General features: G+C 33.9%; 1 protein-coding gene across 5 annotated transcripts in view; it reads left to right on the top strand.

The window, feature by feature from the left end:
• The window catches only part of Blimp-1 (PR domain zinc finger protein 1), a 454,433-nt gene that overhangs the window by 367,709 nt on the left and 64,006 nt on the right, over positions 1–22,718 (top strand). For 4 of the 5 annotated variants that reach the window (XM_069832827.1, XM_069832830.1, XM_069832829.1 and 1 more), the window contains one exon: positions 15,321–15,440. In XM_069832827.1, coding sequence (XP_069688928.1) covers positions 15,321–15,440 — 120 coding nt within the window. Of the gene's footprint in view, positions 1–11,318; positions 11,640–15,320; positions 15,441–22,718 lie in introns of those variants that run through there. The other variant, XM_069832831.1, reaches the window with a different exon arrangement.

Here is a 22,718-nt window from a genome sequence, read left to right on the forward strand (position 1 = left end):
CAGGGAATGATGTACATGAAATATAATAATTTTTGTACTAGTCTGTCTGTGTACAGCGATTTCTACTAAACTATTGGACGGTTTTTGTTCATATTCAGTATCTACCAGTGGCGTAGCATGAAATTTTGAGCAGGGGAAGCTAACTCAAATTGTCTTTCATGCAATATGAGAAAACGTATTACAAAAATACAGTCTTAAAATAAATAGTAGTCAATTTCAAGTCAGCAGTCGAAGATTGGTTGGAACATCGTAAGTAACACCAATAAGGCATGACCTCAAATGATACGTAATAAAATATGATTTCACGGTTTACACATATCTCTTAACAAATAGACACGTATACGTATAACATTAGCTCACTCCCTGTCATACTTAGAGAAATCACAATATTAGTATCATTACGTAAGTATGCGTCTGTCTTTTGGTTGTGTCCTTCATTCACAGCAAGGGAGTCGGTCATTTGTTTTTTAAATCACACTTTTGTTCGTAAGTCAGTTTTGATAATACAATTGTCCTAAAAGAATTAAAGTAAATTAGTGTCAGGAACTGTTATTTCGCTCATTATTTATTATATTAGCCACAATGCACACTAACACTTCAACTGAACATAACTGACGAAAAGGGATAACGCGGAAATCACTTATTTTAAATGTTAAAGCTAGCTTCTTTGCGAGCCTTGCGACTAGGGTAGCTTAGGAAGGGATGGAAAATCTGCGGGGTGGATTACACAGAAGAAACCGGTCTGCTTGGAAGCTGGTGTGTGCAGGCTTCTTGTTTACTGCTGCATCACAAATCATCCTGAGCTGCCGCATCACAATATTTAACGCGTAAATATAAATTCTATTAAAATTAATAAATAATTTTCTTCATAAACTGCAGGTTTATTATGAAATTATTATTAACTGGGGAAGCTAAGCTTTTTAGCTTACATTGACGCTACGCCACTGGTATCTACGAGTCAATTTATCAGGGAATGATGTACATGAAATATAATAATTTTAGTACTAGTCTGACTGTGTACAGCGATTTCTACTAAAGTATTGGACGGATTTTGTTCATATTCAATATTTACCAGTCAGTATATCAAGGAATTCAATTTATGCAATTCAATTTATGACTGTATTTCTTGTTTATATTATTAATTGCCCTTTCTCGTTTAGTTATTTAGATTAATAATATATATTATATAATAATAATATTTTATATACCTTAAGCTTTGTTTAATTATATAGAAATTTAACAGTTTCAATGTTTTTGCATTGCTTTTTTTATTTTGTGTTACTATAATTGTAAACGTTCTTGTTTTGTTTGAATGAATGTTATTAATTGTGTTTTCGCTGCCTATATACATATTTCTGGTGGCGTGGAAGAGAGGGTCTTATGGCCTTAACACCATGAGAATAAATAAATATTATTATTATTATTATTATTATTATTATTGTTATTATTATATACGAGTAATTATTTTTGATTGAATTAAAATCAAATTTAATATTTCGTTAAGCTTTTTAGTTGAATCTTTTTCAAGTCCATCTGATACCGAAATCACAGATCTACAGCAACTGTTTTAATACAGTCCCTTTGTGTAAAGATATAAATCACTGAACCAAAGAAGCATCAAAATACATTATTCATTTATTAATTAACATGTAATCGTTATTGTTGGAATTGCCTATATACTCGTAAAAAGACGATATCCCGATTGGCTGGGTGGTTCTTTCAGGAAATGCTGCAATGCACATAATCTCTTAAAATATATAAGCAAATGAGGATGGATTCGACAAAGTATAACCACAGTCTAGTATATACAGTCACGAAGCTTGAGTTATGAGGGTGCTAGGAACAATAGACTGTGCCGGTACTATTTCGCATTGTCTGTAATGAGGCAATATTAACGATCCTAGTGATTAGCAACTATCTCTGGATGCATATTTACTACGTATTGAGCTTCGTGACTGTATATACTAGACTGTGATATAACCATAAGTTGCGCATTCCATTTGATCAATGTCGTAGCTGAAGCATAACCTGGACCGTGCATAAACAAATGAAGCCCTATAACTAGCGAATGCATTGCGGATGGCATAGACTCAAATCCCATAAGGGACAATTTTGTAATGTGACCAAAAGGAAATCATTGTTATTCTTTAAGCTAAACTATACTAAGTCTGCTTGACAATCAAGCGAAGGAAAACTGCCAATAACAAGATTTAGGCCGGGGCTCTCAGTTACGGAATGCTGAAACTGTGACGTAATAAACGACTGTCAAAACTGTGAAGTTGGGTGATGTTGGGAGTAAACGTTATATAAATGTCTGTATTGTGGAATTTTCTGCTACGGATTATAAACATGGTCTATTTGAAATGTATAATTTAATTGTGGCACTCTTCATGGAAATTTAATGGGATTAACATAAGCGAGAGGGAGCTAGCGATTGTCAGCAAAAAAACGCTCTCTTTCTCTTTCGCGTGGCCAAATGAAGCCTTGAACTTCTAGCAGGCAGTGATATAACACGGATAATATATTTAAGTAAATTGAATTTGTTTCTTTACATAACGAGGGCGGTGATTGCTTAATAATCTATTTGTGCTGTGAAATAAAGGGAATAAAAAATGAAAATCGCTACGATCAGAGAGCAACTACTAATCGATTGTAGTGAATTCAGACCTGCGTTGTTTGGTTAATTTACGTCAGGTTTTCATTTTATACAACTATACGAAATAAGTTTAATAAAATTGTAAGAGAATAAAAAGTTGTATCCTATTTCGTATAGTATTATTAAAAGCAATTAGGGAACCTTTGGTTCCAGGATTAACGTTAATTATTGTTTTGACTAATGGCGGGTTCTTGACTGTTAGTCACTCACTCAATATTAAATTCTATGTTAAACGAATTTTATCTTCACATTAAAATTAACCCTTTATTGATGTTTTCTTCGTTGGGTACATAATTACTAGATTGAGAATTATCTTTCTCTACACGTTTTCTTTTCTATAATCTCTTATACTCTGCGCGATTCCTTCCTGTAAACATGTTTGTGCGAGATCGTGCGTATTTGCTTAGTTTCCGCAAAAACCAATCCGCGGAAAGTCTAAAATTCCACATTCAGTATTCCCAACCTAACACACACAACAATTTCCCTCTTCTTACCGCTTAAGTGACATATTCATTTTACTGCTTTAGGCTTTTAACATATTATTTTTAGAGACGTTCAATATAGTAATAATTATAAATTGGAAACTTACCACTGCAATTTCACCTAAATTGCACTGTTAATTATTGTTTTTAAATATTTACAAAAATTAAGTAAACTCTACAACTCCACTAAAGTTATGCATTCGTGATGCAAGTAACATTAAGGAAGCCGTGAAAAAATCAACAAGATTCCAGACTCATCATAGACTGGGGGAAAAAAAAGACAGACGTATATCACGGCCTGCTGGAGTATAGTAAACACAGTAAACATTTTAAAGCAACAATGTTGAAGATAGATATTTATGTTTTGCAAATTTTCCGTCATTGAACAGAAACCAAGATGGAGATTTCATTGCAACTAATTAGAAATTCCTCTTTCAGGTATGTAATAAACGATCTTCGCACAAAATAATGTACGATACACGAGCGGTATGTTTTCTTTCAATTCTCGGAAATTAAAAAAGCTCAACTACGTTTCGCTTTTTCAAACTTTTCCTCGAACATGAAAACTTCAACATACCGCTCTTGTAACGCACATTACTATTATCTGTGCTCGACGTCACACGCTTGCAGTTATTAAGGTTCCTGCATCATGGTGTCAGCATAGCAGTTTCGAAAGCCAAACAAAAATAGCCCTAATTCCTAATCCGTAAGAAATTGAACAAAATGGACAGCATTTTTAAAAGATCGCATGTATTAACGTATTTCACTCGCAATGTGTCCGGATCTACGTATATTTCACGGGTTAGCCGTAGCAAGCGATTGAAAATCTGTAAAATTAGGAAAAGTGTTACTTTTTGGGGTAATTATTTAAGCAATGTACAATTTTGTTGTTGGAATAAAATGAACATCATTTTCGACACACCAGTCTTTATTCTTTAATTTACATGTAAAATGTTATAGAAACGGCATATATGATATTAAGTTACTAGGATCCAAAGACTGAGTTGCGTCTGTGTTTAGCGAAAATCTGCCCGTTATTGAACGTTAAAACATTTACCATAGCACACTTCTTTTATTGGCACGCCCTAATTTTTGTCCGAATATTATCTTTACTTGATATCCAAAACTTGAATTTTTTGTAATGATATCTGAACATTAATACTTGTAACTTTGTAATGATGACCGAACTCTACTGCTTTTAACTTGTAATGATCCTCAATAATTGAGGCGTTCTCTGGAAAAAGAACTTAACTTCAAAATATTGAAATACAGAGCATCAAACATTTTAGATCTCGCACAACAGCATTGCGCAGATCGACACTGAAATGTTTCTACGGCGCTGTGTTTGTTGCAAGGAAATAACATGTTGTTAGGAGGGAAATGTGTTTCATTTCTCTTTATCTTTTTATGTTTGTTAATTCCGGATCCCAGTGGTCAACCTCACTTGAGGACGGATGATTTTCAATAAATCTTAGTAGCATGTTCTATAAATGTGAAAACAACGTAATGTACGTTAAGTTGTTATTCCAGGAAACGCCTTAATATTGTCAGTTCATATATATTATTTAATGTACCGAAGTACATATGATATTTCCATGCAGATATTCTGCGTCATCATACGATGAAAGAATAATGGAACGAAGAAAAATTCTCTCTGGCGCCGGGATTTGAACCCGGGTTTTCAGCTCTACGTGCTTATGCTTTATCCACTAAGCCACACCGGATACCCACCCCGGCGCCGGACAGAATCGTCTCAGTTTTAAATTCCAACTCTTGGGTTCCCTCTAGTGGCCGCCCTCTGCACTACGTCACAGATGTCTATGAACGTAGGACTAAAGTCCACACATGTGCTGAGGTGCACTCGTTATGAGTGACTAGTTGGCCGGGATCCGACGGAATAAGCGCCGTCTTAAATCACGAAGTGATTTACGCATATCATATATATTATTTAATGTACCGAAGTACATATGATATTTCCATGCAGATATTCTGCGTCATCATACGATGAAAGAGTAATGGAACGGAGAAAAATTCTCTCCGGCGCGGCCACTAGCTGGAACTTAAAACTGAGATGATTCTGTCCGGCGCCGGGGTGGGTATCCGGTGTGGCTTAGTGGATAAAGCATCAGCACGTAGAGCTGAAAACCCGGGTTCAAATCCCGGCGCCGGAGAGAATTTTTCTCCGTTCCATTACTCTTTCATCGTATTGTCAGTTCACTTAACGAGGCAAGGTATTAAATATGGAGATTGATTTATAACGCAATGTTTTAGTTAATATCGCATTTAAAATCTTAGCAGATTTTCTGAAAGGAGAAGTTAGGCCACCGGCGTAGCTCAACCGGTAGCGATTGGGAATCGTGATCCTGGGCTGCTCTTGGACGTGAGTTCGAATTCCTCTTGGACTGATTATGTGGTTCGATTTTGTCAGATGTTTTTCTGTAAGACAAATGTCAGGTAATCTCACGGAGAATTCTCATTTCGCCAAATACCATCTTGTTGCTAAATAATCCAGCAGTTGGTAACGGCGTCGTTAAATAAGCAATTAAGAAAGAAATTCGACATTCATTTATTTATTTATTTACGTTTACATCCACGCCAGTCCTAATGTATGGATGCGAAAATTGGACCTTAAATAGGAAAGATAAGAGCAAAATAGAGACTTCGGAAATGAAATTCCTAAGATCAGTTGCAGGGACTACTCTCCTAGATCACAGAAAGAACATTGATATCAGAACAGAGCTGAATATATTTAACATGAACAACAGAGTGGAACAACAGAAGAGAAATTGGCACGACCACATAATTAGAATGGATGAAACGCGACTTCCCAAAATAATGCTAAATTATAAGCCCAAAGGACGTAGAGATGTTGGGCGCCCAAGAACAAGATGGACTGACGATATTCCCTGAGGACGGAACAGGTTTGAAGGCCTAAACCTGAAAGTTGATGATTTACGTTTACATTGCTTTACGTGGTTTCACGCTTCTGTAATAGTTAATTTCCTTTTAAGATATCACTGCTACTGCTACTACCACTAACAGCACTACATTACTACTATTGCATGTCAGTAATATACCTTCCACCTCAGACACGCGAAGTACTGTAGTCCTTATATTATCTCTAATGCTTGCTGTGAAAGCACATTATTAAAAAAACAGTTGAGCAATGACTAAAGTAAAGATTGCACGTTTCGTTACTGTTTACTAAACAAGGGAAACCAAGTTATATGAGAGGAAATAACGCGCACAAAAATGTAGAAACGGTAGAAAACGCCTACACTTATTGCTTAGAGAAAGGCTTTTTCCTTGTTGCATAAATCTCTCTCACACACACACATTATTTTAATGTGTGAATATGTTTTATGTAGCTTGCATTAACATTTCTGGGGCAGTTCTATATTTAAGCACAAAAACTGTGTTCTTATGTTTAAAATAAGAATTATTGTATGCAATTTATTATTTACAAGTTTCATAGTAAATCACAAAAATGCATTTTATTGAGGATGAAAACCTCTTCGATTTGGGATCTGTAATCTACCCATAATTGGGGCACCGCATTTCTAATATACGGTATAGAGATCGCAATTATTGATGTAGGGATTTCATAACGTACTTAATAAACATTAAGTTTGTAGGATAAGTATTGTTTGCATAAAGCCTTAAATTAATACTAATACAAATTTTTTTTAAATTATATTGAAAATATTAGGACTTAGACAACACGCTACTAAAATAAATTCTCCTCCTATTGAACACAGTTTCTCTGTTTTGAATTATGTATTTATGATTATGATGATGATGATTATTATTATTATTATTATTATTATTATTATCATCAGTCTAAACAGTGATTCTCAACCGGGAGGCCGCGACCCTCTGAGAATCCGCAGAGCAATATTTTTTTAGTTGGTTATTTTACAACGTTTTATCAACTGCTATGGTTATCTAGTGTCTGAGTGAGATGAAGGTGATAATGCCAGCGAAATGAGTCCAGGGTTCAGCGCCGAAAGTTCCCAGCATTTGCTCTTAATGGGTTGAGAGAAAACCCCGGAAAAAACTCAACTAGGTAACTTGTTGATCCCTGGCCCGTTCGTTTCACGGTCAGGCAAGCAAACCTCCCCATAGCAGTTGACACAGAGTAGTTAATGGGGGGGAGGGCTGCGAACAAAATAATAATGTTATTTTGTTTAAGTTGTTATATGAAAATTTAAACATACGACTATTTTGCATTGAATAAAAACATATTTAAATGTTCCTTTTAAATTGATATCAAATTTCACATTGCGATGTTATACATTCTACTCCACACCTTAGGCCACGCGGCCGCACCGAAGTAATGTGAGGAAAAGGGAGGCCTCATCATCAAGGAAGTTGAGGAACGCTGCTCTAGTGGACATAAATCACATGGAAGTATCAATGCGAGTGAAATTACGAATCTGCATAAGATTTTAGTGATGTGGTTCCTTCGTCGTTACTTCTACTGTATGTAATTATTGGAACATTATTATTATTATTATTATTATTATTATTATTATTATTATCATCATCATCATCGTCATATAAATATCAGTGATACGGAAATATCGATCAAAGCGCAATTTATTAAGGATCTGCGTAAGATTTTAGTCATATCCTTCTAATTTTTAAAGTGATTATTATTACTGCTGTTATTATTATTATTATTATTATTATTATTATTATTATTATTATTATTATTATTATTATTTTCATCGTCATCTAAATATCAATGATATGGAAATATCAATCCAAGTGCAATTTACTCGTATTACGGATGTGCATAAGATTTTAGTGATACTCTTCTAACTTTTTAAGACGGCACGGTATTATCAGCTTCTGGCTGTTGTGCAGTTACATAAATATTAATAAATAAATAATAATAATTATCACAATCATCGTCATCTAAACATCACTGATATGGAAATATAATTTCAAGTGCAATTTACTCGTATTACGGATCTGCATAAGATTTTAGTGATATTCTTCTAATATTTAAGTGATTATTATTATTATTATTATTATTATTATCACAAATAGGAGATTACTTGTTGTATTATGGGGAAGGAAACAATAATCACCAATTAGGAACAGGATTCTTTGTACATAAAAGAATAAAATCAGCAGTAAAAAAGGTCGAATTTATCAGTGACAGGTTATCATATTTAGTACTTAAGGGTAGATGGTGCGACATCATAGTTATAAATGCTCACGCCCCTACAGAAGAGAAAGACGACTATATAAAGGATAGCTTCTATGAGGAATTGGAACATACTTTTGATCAGTTCCCTAGGTATCACATGAAAATTTTATTGGGGGATTTCAACGCTAAAGTAGGACGGGAGGATATTTTTAGACCAACTATTGGAAAAGAGAGCCTACACGCAATTAGTAGTGACAATGGAGTTAGATTAGTCAACTTTGCCACATCGAAAAATTTAATTGTCAAAAGCACAACATTCCCCCATAAGGATATACATAAATATACTTGGACTTCTCCAGATGGATTGACACACAACCAAATAGATCACATCTTGATAGATAAACGGAGACATACTAGTATAGTAGATATTCGAACTTTCAGGGGTGCTGACTGTAATTCTGACCATTATTTGGTGATTGGAGAATTAAGAGAAAGATTATCAGTAGCCAAGCGAGTAGAGCAACAAGTTAATATTACCAAATTCAATATTTTGAAATTAAAGGACGAGGAAGCTAAGCAAAATTATCAGGTCGAAATTTCGAATAGGTTTGCCACTTTAGAAAGTTCCGACGAAGTTGAGAAAGAATTAGATGTTAATAGCGTGTGGGAAAATATCAGAGATAGTATCAAAATTGCAGCTGAGCAGAGCATAGGTTATTATGAAACTAAGAAAAAGAAACCGTGGTTTGATGAAGATTGTTGCATGGTAGTAGAAAGAAGGAAACAGGCAAAATTGAAATTCTTACAGGATCCAGTTGAGGAGAAGAGAGATAATTATTTCAATGAAAGACGGGAAGCAAGTCGTACACTTAGGAATAAAAAGAGAGGTTACTTGAAGGAAAAACTGAATGAGGTAGAAACAAATAGTAAGAATAAAAACATTCGAGATTTATATAAGGGTATAAAGGAATTTAAGAACGGATATCAGTCAAGGGTAAACGTGATCAAGGATGAGAATGGTGACTTGCTTGCAGACTCTCCATCAATCCTAAACAGATGGAAAAACTATTTTGCGCAACTACTAAATGTACATAGGCCAAATAGAAATGATCGGGACGATATTGAAATACAAACTGCTGAGCCATTTATACCCGAACCCACGCTTTCAGAAGTCGAAATTGCGATAGAAAATCTGAAAAAGTACAAGTCTCCAGGTATCGATCAAATTCCAGCAGAATTAATACAAGAGGGTGGAAGTGCATTACATAGCGAAATTTATAAACTTGTACTTGCTATTTGGGAAAAGGAAATTGTACCAGAACAATGGAAGGAGTCCATAATTGTACCTATTTTTAAAAAGGGGGACAAAACCAACTGTGGTAACTTTCGAGGAATATCACTTTTGTTGACGTCGTACAAAATTTTGTCCAATATTCTTTTGAGGAGATTAACTCCGTACGTAGATGAAATTATTGGGGATCATCAGTGCGGTTTTCGGCGTAATAGATCGACTATTGATCAGATTTTTTGTATTCGACAGATAATGGAGAAAAAATGGGAGTATAAGGGTACAGTACATCAGTTATTCATAGATTTCAAAAAGGCATATGATTCGGTTAAGAGGGAAGTATTATATGATATTCTTATTGAATTTGGTATTCCCAAGAAACTAGTTCGATTAATTAAAATGTGTCTCAGTGAAACATACAGCAGAGTCCGTATAGGTCAGTTTCTATCTGATCCTTTTCCAATTCACTGCGGGCTAAAGCAGGGAGATGCACTATCACCTTTACTTTTTAACTTCGCTTTAGAATATGCCATTAGGAAAGTTCAGGATAACAGGCAGGGTTTGGAATTGAACGGGCTACATCAGCTTCTTGTCTATGCAGATGACGTGAATATGTTAGGAGAAAATACACAAACGGTTAGGGAAAACACGGAAATTTTACTTGAAGCAAGTAAAGCGATCGGTTTGGAAGTAAATCCCGAAAAGACAAAGTATATGATTATGTCTCGTGACGGGAATATTGTACGAAATGGAAATATAAATATTGGAGATTTATCCTTCGAAGAGGTGGAAAAATTCAAATATCTTGGAGCAACAGTAACAAATATAAATGACACTCGGGAGGAAATTAAACGCAGAATAAATATGGGAAATGCGTGTTATTATTCGGTTGAGAAGCTCTTATCATCCAGTCTGCTTTCCAAAAATCTGAAAGTTAGAATTTATAAAACAGTTATATTACCGGTTCTTCTATATGGCTGTGAAACTTGGACTCTCACTCTGAGAGAGGAACATAGGTTAAGGGTGTTTGAGAATAAGGTGCTTAGGAAAATATATGGGGCTAAGCGGGATGAAGTTACAGGAGAATGGAGAAAGTTACACAACACAGAACTGCACGCATTGTATTCTTCACCTGACATAATTAGGAACTTGAAATCCAGACGTTTGAGATGGGCAGGGCATGTAGCACGTATGGGCGAGTCCAGAAATGCATATAGAGTGTTAGTTGGGAGACCGGAGGGAAAAAGACCTTTAGGGAGGCCGAGACGTAGATGGGAGGATAATATTAAAATGGATTTGAGGGAGGTGGGGTATGATGATAGAGACTGGCTTAATCTTGCACAGGATAGGGACCGATGGCGGGCTTATGTGAGGGCGGCAATGAACCTTCGGGTTCCTTAAAAGCCATTTGTAAGTAAGTAAGTAATTATTATTTTAGAAATTCCGTCCATCTTATTCTTATTGGGCTTTTTTTGGCTATTTATATTGGGTTGCCGCCTGAGATGTTGAAGAGAGGGAGACCTAATACTACGAATTCATGGAATTATCGTCATCGTCACCTTTCTGTTTCACAGCTTTTATTCCCACAGAAGTTTCATGCTGTTTTTTGTGTGTAATAACTAAGTGGTGAGAAGGCTATCGACCCCAAAATCGTGTCCTGCGCTCGTAATGTAGGAAAATGTTAAGTTGGTAACAGTGCAATGCTGCAGTTTCAATTTTTCAGTGTTTCAAACATCTGATCCGTCATCGTTCCAAGTATTCCGCGTAGTTTTGGTTGTTATTCTGTAGCTTTCTTTTGTTTTAAGTTGATTTAAAACGAAGTGAAATTGAAATTGCTGTATTTTTAAATGTATTTACTTTATTTCTATAAACTAAAGTGATTTGAAAGAAATTTGAAAAATAAAAGTGGGCGTGAATTGCAGCATGTTACTTGGAATTTGCCTGTGTATACTATGGAAATGTCCATCGTGATTGCATACAGTCAGTTATTCAGTCATTGCAGGACTAGTGAAAAAGGAATAATTGTAACTATGAATATGATTGATCATCTGTCAGGTATGTCAGTCTTCACTAGCATTCTGTGTGGTGAGAATACATGTATAGCAGAGCTTCGGTAGGCTATGGTCCACTTTTCTACAACCCCTATTTTAAGGGTAGCAGAACAAATTTGAGAAAACTTCCAACGCAGTTCACTCACTTTAATTCTGCAATGCATGGGAAAAGTAGCATAAGTCAATTTCCACAAAAAAATTTTATTAGTTTATTGACAACTTATGGAACATCTGCTCGCTTGGGAAGAGAAACATAAGTATTTTTCCCATTAGAATAATTCGTACAGAAGAAAATCAAATCAACATAAACCATTGTGGAAACAGTTTTTTCCTTCTGCTGTAAAATTAACATTTTTTACTTGTGCCACTTTTCCCGAGCACTACAGATTATTATTGTTATGTTTAGGCCTAGTTCACACTTTTCTTTATCTATTACTACTCCACAGATTCTCTTACAACTATAGATAAAATTGAATTGTTAAAATTAAATGTTAAATTTCCATTAATGTCACTATCACTTTTTGTATGTCAAAGTGGTATTGTATTGTATTATATTTATTAACATTCCATGGTATTCATACTTTGCTTCACAGCTAGAATATGGAACAAGTCGAAAAACTTAATACTACTATAAAGTCTTAATTTATAGTCACAGTCTAGTTGAAATATAGCTTGTACAGAAGAGGTTTACAATATAGTCTATTAGTACAACACAAAGTTTTAGTATCAATTTCATGACGCATATCTTTGTAAAATGAACCATGTGCTAATCAGAACTGATATTTAACATCATAAAATTTTACCTTGATCATTATTAATCAACTCCCATAACAATTTCAATGGTATGAGGCACAATCAAGGGGTGTTGCCCACTCGAATGACACCCCAAATTAAAAATGCTTGCATAGCCATAGTAAAGTAGTATAGAAGAGATTTGCTACTGTTTTATAGTAGCATTTGGGGAAACTTTGTACTTACCGGTCAGGATAACTTTGTACCAGTTCCCAATTTTACTAGAAGATTCAATTTCTCATTTTCTAAGTGAGATATCTTTGGATGAGGCCATCCCCATGACCTACGATCTTTATGCTTTGCTTTCTAGCTAATATGTCCGGTCCCTGAAGAATATTTAAGGATCCATGTGGTTAAATATTGCATTCTGTTTACAGTAACTGGTTTATGAACAATTTTAACTTTCTATTTTGAGTATATAAATTTATCTTAGCGTTACAATTATTGTCAATGATCCTAATTTAGTCATGTTATGGTTCCTTTATGTGTAGGCCTAATTTAACTCGTCTCGTTATTCATTATCACGATGATTGAACGTAGTAAAGTGACAACAAAAACCTTTTTCCATGCATGTACCTATGCAGTGTAAAATATTACCGTGGCAACTAAAACTTATCATTAAGCAAAGCCTGCATGATATAGTCAAAAAACAAGGTACAATAAAAATGTAAGGAAAAGTTTTTGATGTCACTGTAATAATATAGTTCGTAATCGTACATTGGCTGGATTCAACACTGAATCGTTAAAATCCTTGTTCTCATACTGCTAATAGAAATAGAATATGAAATTTCATAATATTTTGACTGTCTGTAGTTACATGTACCCTGTAGTTCTCTGTAGTCCTAAAATGGCTCAGGCATTCTTTTGATAACAGATGTGATATACACAGTTTAGAAGTTTTTTTTTATGAAGATTAGATGTTTTGGATGTTTCATTCTCACTTTGTCATGTTGCGGTCTGTCAGACATTTCAATTTTCATCATTATTGGTTTGAAGATTTTCATTTTATCGTCGTTTTTGTGCTGTAACGAGTGTATCAAAAAGTTATCCAGCTCAACATATTTCATTTTATATTAGCTTAAAATTTTGTTAAGTGGGGAGGCAGGTGAAAATTGAATTTGAATAACAGTTCAGCACAAAGCATAATTACAACATGACAAAATGAATAATGACAAAATCACAATAAAAGTGCATAAAATAAATTATTACACATAAAGACAATAATTACAATTAACGACAATAATGACATTGGATGGACGGAATAAAATGGATGTGTAAAATACATAAAATATAATGACAATTAAAAGTAATTGTATCGGAAATTGAAAATGAAAGGAGGAATCGTATAAATGAATAAACTACAAAATGTGAAAATTATTTTCCTCTTCTTTTTTATATGTAAAACAACTAGGAAAAATTTAGTCCCATTTGTTTGAATATTTCAGGAATTATTTTTGAAATTTGAAAAAAAAAAAAAAATGTTTCCAAAAAAAGCCAAAAAATTTTCGAAATTTTCACATTCAAGTCTGATTATTTTTCTTTCAATCTAGTATTGTATGTTAAGTGAAACTGGACATTTGCAGTTCAGTGCTGTTGTTACTTTTCATTTTAAAAAATATTACTTCAAGCGGTTTATAAAACTCTAAGTATTTTAGTACACACCTTAATTTAATAATTTCTGAGCAATATACTTTAAGGAGTAGAGCAAAATCGATGTACAGAATTAATTATCATGCTTTCATAACCGTGCACAAAAAGAGCATCAACTTTCTAGCACAATTTATGTGTAAGTTTTAGCATTTTTGGTAATGTGTAATCGTGGAAAATGACATTTTAAAATTTTCATGCATGAGGCATTTAATCCGCAGCTATTTAAAAATGGCTGACTTATGACCTGTTCCAGATGGCATAACTACCTGAAACTTTGGGAATACATTCTTTAAAGCATAAGTTTTTTTTTTTCTAAAAAATGAAAATAATGTGATTTTAGGTCAGAAATGGTGAATTTTTACCTGTCTCCCCCCTTAATTCTTTTGAATAATTGTAGGCCTACCCTAAAAGTTATTTACTGGTAGTTAAAGGATGACATTAACCATCTGTGTTAAGTTTCACGATTGTTCATTTCAATTATAATTCTTCTTCTTCTTCTTCATCATCACTTCATGGTATAGCAATCAAATGCCTGTTCCGTCTTCAAAGTCCTCCAGCCATCTTTTCCTAGGTCAGCCCACCGCTCTTCTTCCTTTAGGATGATACTGCATTATTTGTTTATTAAGTCTGGTATCTGGCATTCTATCGACATGTTCTTTCCAATTTTGTTTAAAATCTTTTAATCTTTCATTTACATTAAAAATTTCTAACTCTTCTTTTATGCATTCATTTGTTATTAAGTCTTTCTTTGTACATCCCTTCACATTTTTTAGAAATTTCATTATTTTCGTCCGTCTGTATTTTACTTTGTTGCTTCTTAGTTAATGTCCAATTCAATTATAATTAATTATGTAAAACATGTTTTTACTTTATTTTACACAGAAAATTAATGCTTCACAAAGATTCTGTGAACACTTCAAGCTATAAGACATTCAGAAATATTACTACACATTATTACCTTGTTTTTCCGCAGCAGGGTAAATAATTTTACTTTTTTAGTATAAGGTGTATGTTATAAAAGAATGACAGTCCCTGCATTTGTTGACATAAATTTAGCAGGATAATTAATTAGTATTTAATTATGTCAATTTAATTAGCTCTGGATCTCAAAAGATATGGCACGCTGCTACCCTCTCTTCCCACCTAAAAAACCAGTCCTTTAACAGTTGGACTATTATGAGGAATCCGTAAACACTAACTGGTCCTAACTAGGACTAATGGGTTGGTGCTTCTCATGTTACAGGTGCAGGGTGTGTGGAGCACGGGGTACATCCCGACAGGAACAAGGTTTGGTCCTCTGGTGGGTGAAGTGTACGCCAAGGATGCTGTTCCCAACACAGCCAACCGAAAATACTTCTGGAGGGTACGTATCTAACTATGAGCACATTCAGAGTTTAGTGTGCAATCAGGAAATGTGTTTCCAATATAATTCTGGTATTTTGTGCACGAGTATAAAATTTAAGCTTGTCTATACATTAACATGTAATTTTTAAAAGTTAAAACACAGTATTACCATCTGCGTTCATAATTTAGGAAATGGAATGACGTATTCTAAATCCAACAATTTTTATATCTATGCCTTGGTCTGCCAATAGTTATCTATCAGAAAAATGCAGGATACCCCCCTCACAGACTACTACAGGAGAGATTTGAAACTTTAAGTAAATTAAGAAATGAGACAGCTCCCACCCATAGAAATTGTGCCCACTTCTCCCTTAAACATTTATCAGGGAACTCCCCTCTCGCCAATATTATATTAGATGTTGAAATTCTATAATTTAAACGCAGTACTAAGACAACAAACTAAGGAAATTTTGTTATAATATCCCCACAAAGAAAGAAATAACCCTTCAATAGTAGCCTACTTCTTAAAACCTGTTGAAAACATAATAACCATTACAATTTTTAAATTGTGGGGTAGAAAGTATTTTTCTACATCTTTAAGGTCATTTAGCATGATTTTCTAGCAGAATTGAAAGTGCGAAAAATTTCGAATTTCTTATCAAATTGCGAAATCACGAGAAAAATGCTATTTAATTGCTATTTATCAGTAAAATGCTATTTTTCAAGTCAAAAGTGCATTATATGTGTACAAAAATTAAAGGCACTTTTTAAATACTCAAAACTTGTCGATTGATTATTTCTTCATAGACATATACGCCTGCTATAATATAATAAAAGTACACATGAGAGAACTGATTGTTAAACTTCTTAAATATCACCATTGAATACAAGTACTGTGGCACACATATAAATGATAAGTTACAGTCATTCTATGCAGAAATCAGAGGCTTCAAAATTTGTGGCTTAGGCAACTTTGGCCCTGAGCCACTTAATTTTGAATAAGCATTTCTTCGTTTGAAGGGGAAAAACAATTACATTGGTTATCTAATTCATTTTAAGATCAACTCAGTTTTATTTGAATGGCAACCTAACCTTTTTTCATCAGATTCTGATTTTGCGCAAGAAAACAACAATTTTGTTTGAAGCATTTTGTTATCAAACCCTTATGTTTATAAAATACTTAACAACATTGGAAAACATTAATACACGGTAATACTTTAAAACATCGTACCTTAGATATATTTTCTTTACTTTTGTCATAAACATGAATGTACTGTAAACACAGAATTCAGATTGCTTTTGTTTGCCTTTAAATGTAAACATTAACATAAAAATCAGATTTCGTTTGTTTAGGCCTATCTTTCACATACATCCGCCTGTCAACTTATTATTTTAACTTAGTCCTATAACTGTTGTGCACCTAATAATCGTTTAAACGAATGTTTAAGGTTATGCGAAAGATAAACTAGAAATCTAAGATATAACCTTTTGAAGTACATTATTAATGTGTACTAAGGTTCTTTTTTTTTTTATTTTTTTTGTTAAATATTTGGTAAAAATAAGAGTTTGACAAGAAGTTTGGGTTCCCATTGTAAAAATTCAGGTTAATCTTAAAATGATCTTTTATAATCTTCATTAAATGAAAAATAATAGATTACTGACAGCGGCGGATTTTCAGGGGAGGCAAGGGAGGCCGTGCCTCCCCTAATATTTTACCAGAACACAATATGACAGTAATAATTCCAGCTGAATTAAGATCACAGACAAGTTACAGCAAATGACCAACATTTTTCCTTTTGTATTAATTTTACTATTCACTACGACTAACATGTAAGTTACGTAAAGTCGACCACATCCAGTTGGTGATGCCCGCTCACTATACTGTAGATAATACAAATAATTCGCACTGAAAAATAATAGATAGCGCTGTAACCTGTATAGTCGACATCTAGCAGCCTGCAGTGTCTATGCGAGAGCAGGAGAGAGCTACATCACTCTACTCCCTGGTAACCATGACAACAGCAGTTCAACCAATAAGCTAGCTGGTTAGAAGAGTGTTTAAACTTGACTAGAACGTGCGAGGGGAGCTGATTTGGAGACGTCCTACCCACTGCTGACAACTATACTGCTTATAGTCACGGCTGTATTAGGAAGCTCTCTCTCTTTCTCTCTTATTGGTTTTAGAAAATTGAGTCACGTGTTGTTAGTTTTCTCTCCCTGCGTAAAAGTTTTCATTTATGTTGTTAGATTTTCTCTGTTTGCGGGTGTTCTTGTTATTTTATTCTTTTGTGTTACGAGATGTATTTACTTAGGCTATACAGTATTTTAAATATATCGAGAGTTTAGAAACAAATGGAGATTTGTCTCTAGCTTCTTTTAGTAGCAGTTATTCAGTATGTTGTTACCTATTTGATCGGTTTGCAAAGAAAGAGGAACGTCGAGTTAATTTGCTGTAAAATTAGACTATGTAATAGTAATGAGCAAGCCCCGGATTCTTAGGTTCGAATCAATTTTGTTGCTATCTCTTTACTCTCTAAATATTGCTTTTCTTATTCGTTTTATGTAATAAAGAGTAACATTCTTAAATTCAATATGACCTAAAAAGACCTAATTCGTAGGTTAGGACTTAGAGTGTCCTAAAGAGAGGCAATCTTTACCAAGCTGTTATAATATATTAACAGTATGTTGTTTATTTTTTCCCCGTAAAATCATATAAATTCCTAAACATACGATTTAAAATCCTAAAATATAAATTGGAAAACCTAATTTTAATTTCTTAAAATCTATAAATTCTGCGCTTGGTAATGAGGTACGTCACAGGCCTTATATTTTTATATTCTCATCATTAAAGTCTTGGCCTCCCCAACTTTCAAACCCACCATCCGCTACTGATTACTGAAGCCACTGTTTTTCCACTTCAGAGGAAGACACATTTATTCAAAATTCTAGATATTCTCGCAAATGCGTTGTTTTCGAGATAAGCAGCTGGACAGTTAGAAAAACACTCTGTATACACTGTGTATTCTAATAGGACAAAAATCATCCCAGTGTAACTAGGGCATGGGACAAACCTGGCATCACCTTGATAATCCTGTCGAATGTGGAACATGCGGCAACCTTAATCCCCCGCATTAAGCTACAAGTTTATTTTATTTTATTTTATTTTTAATTTAAAAGTCTATTTACTATTCAACCCTAATTACACTGTAGCCTATTGCCTTAGTTTGTCTGCCCTCATGTCGTCTACACGTGTTTTCTACTTCGCCCATGAGATGCCTCTACTTCTTCTCAAGACATAAGGGATCATGCATGTAGTACAGTAGTGCAATCACCGAGGCAGCTGCCATTGTTATTCCCTTTCAAAATGCTTGGGATAGGAATATTTAAAGAAAAACTTAGATATGTTTAATTTTAATAGTAAAAACTTCAAAAGGATATTCATATATTTTAGATCTTTATTGTCAGTCAATATGCTAATGTACAAAAACTTTATTGAACAAGTTTTACAGCATAAATATACATTTAAGTATTCAATACATTCCTTCATACACATCACAATTATAGGTATTTCAGCAACGTAAACTTAATAAATTACAAATAAGAAATGAAAACAACAATGTTACAAATAAAGAAAATAAATCCAAACATTTCCAAGTGCATTCCTCGTGCCCACTCTCCAGTTTCTGCATTTAATAGGATTCTACTTCCTTTCTTTGTATTTTCTAATCGAGCCAAACAATACAGTTTTGTTCTGAAGAATGGATTCAGAAATATTTGATGGTAAAGGGAGAAGATGGTGAAATTTGACATTTTTTCCTAATTTATGCATAATTTTCATTTGTTTTATGTACAAATATCATTGCTGCAACAACTTAAATTCTAGATTAGTTTTATGAAAACATTTTGGGGCCCAAATTTTAAGAAAAGAAATACCAAGATACAGTAATTTATTAATCTCACAATTAATGTATGCTTGCTTAGGTTGTGAATTTTTTTTTTTTTTTTTTTTTTTTTAGTCACTTCTTTCCTTTGTCTTATTTCTTTCACCTTGTGACAGAGGAAACAAATGTGCGCCTTTTTCAATTCTCTGTGAACAGTTCTGAACATAGCAGCACTGCATTTTTTCGCACTTACATTACATTCGTTCTCTATACAAGTGTACACTGCATAATGAACATTTAATGCCAACTGTGTAATATGGCTCACAAAGCTTAAAATACATTTACATCAACATGAAAATGATGATAAAATATCACTCGGCTTTAGTGTAACTTGTATTACTATCAATATCTTTATAAACTATGAACATGAATTTTTAGCAAATTTCTTAATGCTTTGTTTCTTTTTCATATTTAAGGCTATGGATCAGTGAAAATAACGAAAAAAACATTAAAAAATGTAAATTTTGTTTTTAACTCTAAAAAGTAAAATAATCTTTCAGTTTTCTAAATCTGTGCTTATTTTGGCCCTATGACAATTTAAAGTTGAGAAGAGGACATGGAGATGGAGCACCTGGCTAATTGTGAAACTCTTAGGACATTTGTGGACCTTCCATCGAAATATTGGGAAGCAAGAAGGATGATGACTTCATTGTTAAATCCAGAGCATTAGATACACACACACACATATACACAATTTAAAGTTCTCCAGGACGGATTTAAAGGGACCAGAGTGTGCGTGGAGCTACAGCCCTTTAAATTGACACTCAGCTGTCATTCTGACAGACTTTGTTCTTCATCTAACTAATTTTACTTTTCATTTAATTTTTATTTCACGCTGTTATCTAGGAGAAAATTGTGTATGTGTAGAACTGTATAGGAAGGAAGGATATCAATAGTATATATCATATACACGCTGTACTTTGATACTTGTTTTCTCGATTTTCCAATTTTCAACGTTTTGTAACATTCAAAATGCTCTAATGAATGCAGTTTTCTCCAATCTCGGTGAAATTTTGCATAGAGAGCCACAAAAGGACGTGAAGTAAATAGACACATGTGTTTTCTTCTTCTAGTGAAAGTATTCAAATCACCATGTGTTGAGAATGTGATAAGTTTTAAAAAATTGAAAAATTAACAACTAAAAGAGTAACTATTTTTTTCTCAATAAGGAATTGAAAAAATATGAATAGCATGTGTCATATTTTACATACATCTATCAGGAATAAGTTAAATATAAATTTAAAGAAAAATTATGTAAACTTTGAAAATTGGGTCAATTATAATTCAGTATTAAAAAACAACAACAACAATTATAAGTAAACTGATTGGAATATCAAAGTGAAAGTTTGTATTGTATGTCCACATTGTAAGAAATTTGTGGTAAAAGTTGTGTAAAAATGTAGAAGTTAGTAATTTCACAGATCCATGGCCTTAAGGCATATCAGAAATAGAAAGAAGGACCGAGTTTCTAAGAGTTTGTAGTACAGAGTTGTTTTTAAGTTTATATCATCTTGCTGATACTGTGGCCTGTTCGGATATACATGTTGCTATTTGCAGCATGCTCCCAGTTATCGAGGTTAACAGAGACTAATCATGCACGGATAATCGAAAACCCATAATTATATTGGATATTGACACTTTTGTTTAGAAGGCATACATAATGTGAAATACACAACACGTTGCATCACAGCATTTCACTGCCAGTTTGCTTCGGTGAAATAATCATCCATTCTTTTCTGTTTAAACTTATTTATTTTGTCATTATAACTGACTCTCTGCACAACTATTCCATAACCTTGCTGCTGATCCACTAATTTATTTATTGTTTGTGAAATTAATATGTCTTCTTCTTCTTCTTCTTCTTCTTCTTCTTAAGTGGCACTACAGTCCAATGTGTACTTTCGCCTCATCCACTGACCTCCTCCAGTCATCTCTATCCTTAGATCTTCTGTGCCACTTCGTGATTTTATATTGCCTTATGTCATTATTAGGGACCGAATTTGTAGGTTTTTACTTATTTTTTTCCTCGCTTCTGAACTCCTAATTTACTTTATGCTCGACCATACCGAAATGTAGTAATTATACACCTGGTAGCAGTCCTTTAATGCATGTCATTAAAGTACAGGTGTTCAGCCAATGACAAGTCAGCTTTGTACCGTTATAAAACCGCAAGTATTGATTATTCTCGGATATGCAATCGAAAGAGAATTAGCGAAAAGTCACGGAGACTGGAAATCCAATACTGTCGCAGAAGGTTATGTTCTGTTACTATAATAATTAGCGTTAATTGTAAATAATATTCAAATAAATTCAATTTGTCATCTCATTTTTCAATGTCGAATTCAATAATCAAGTCCACACCTGTGGAGTAACGGTCAGCGCGTCTGGCTGCGAAACCAGGTGGCCCGGGTTCGAATCCCGGTCGGGGCAAGTTACCTGGTTGAGGTTTTTTCCGGGGTTTTCCCTCAATCCAATACGAGCAAATGCTGGGTAACTTTCGGTGCTGGACCCCAGACTCATTTCACCAGCATTATCACCTTCATATCATTCAGACGCTAAATAACCTAGATGTTGATACAGCGTCGTAAAATAACCCAATAAAATAAATAAAATAAATCAATAATCAAGGTTGTATCAAGTTTAACGGGATTACATCAAGGTCAATGACATTATTGTTCCTCGGAAAAAATCAATACTTTCGCGTCTGCTCACATCTCACAATTCACGACCTAGAACGAGGTCACTTCCGATCTTGTCAGATACAAATAAAATGTATACATCTGAATAATTTCAAGTTAGAAATATGGTCGAGCATAAAAAGTCGTATGAAACTCGCCTATAATGGTAATTAAGATGCTCGTATGAAAATTATGAAACTTGCTTGCGCTCGTTTCATAAACATCCATACTCACTTCTTAATTACAATCATTATAGGCTCGTTGCATAATGTACTATTTCCTAAACATGATCGTAGGAGTCGCATATGTGAATTTTGTTGAACCTAAAAAAGCCTAAATTGGACCTTAGTACCTAAAAAAAACCTAAATTGGACCTTAGTACCTAAAAAAACCTAAATCATTTTTGATAAGCGTTATCCTGTATTTACTGCGTTATATATTGATTTTTTTTTTTTAGAGAGAAATAGCAATAGGCCTACATTTAGAGATACAGAGAGAGAAAGAGAGAAAAGAACACACTCGACGTGGAGAAGGCTTCCACAATCCCTAAAATAAAATCAGTACTTAGCAGTGACAACATCTATGACTCCCTTGCTTTCCTCAAGGTACATTTCAGTGACCTTCCAAAATATATTGAGTACTTGGAATCTTCGTTGCTACAACAGAAAGATGCAATTG

Source organism: Periplaneta americana, chromosome 8, assembly GCF_040183065.1.
Source record: "Periplaneta americana isolate PAMFEO1 chromosome 8, P.americana_PAMFEO1_priV1, whole genome shotgun sequence".
Lineage (NCBI taxonomy): Eukaryota > Metazoa > Arthropoda > Insecta > Blattodea > Blattidae > Periplaneta > Periplaneta americana.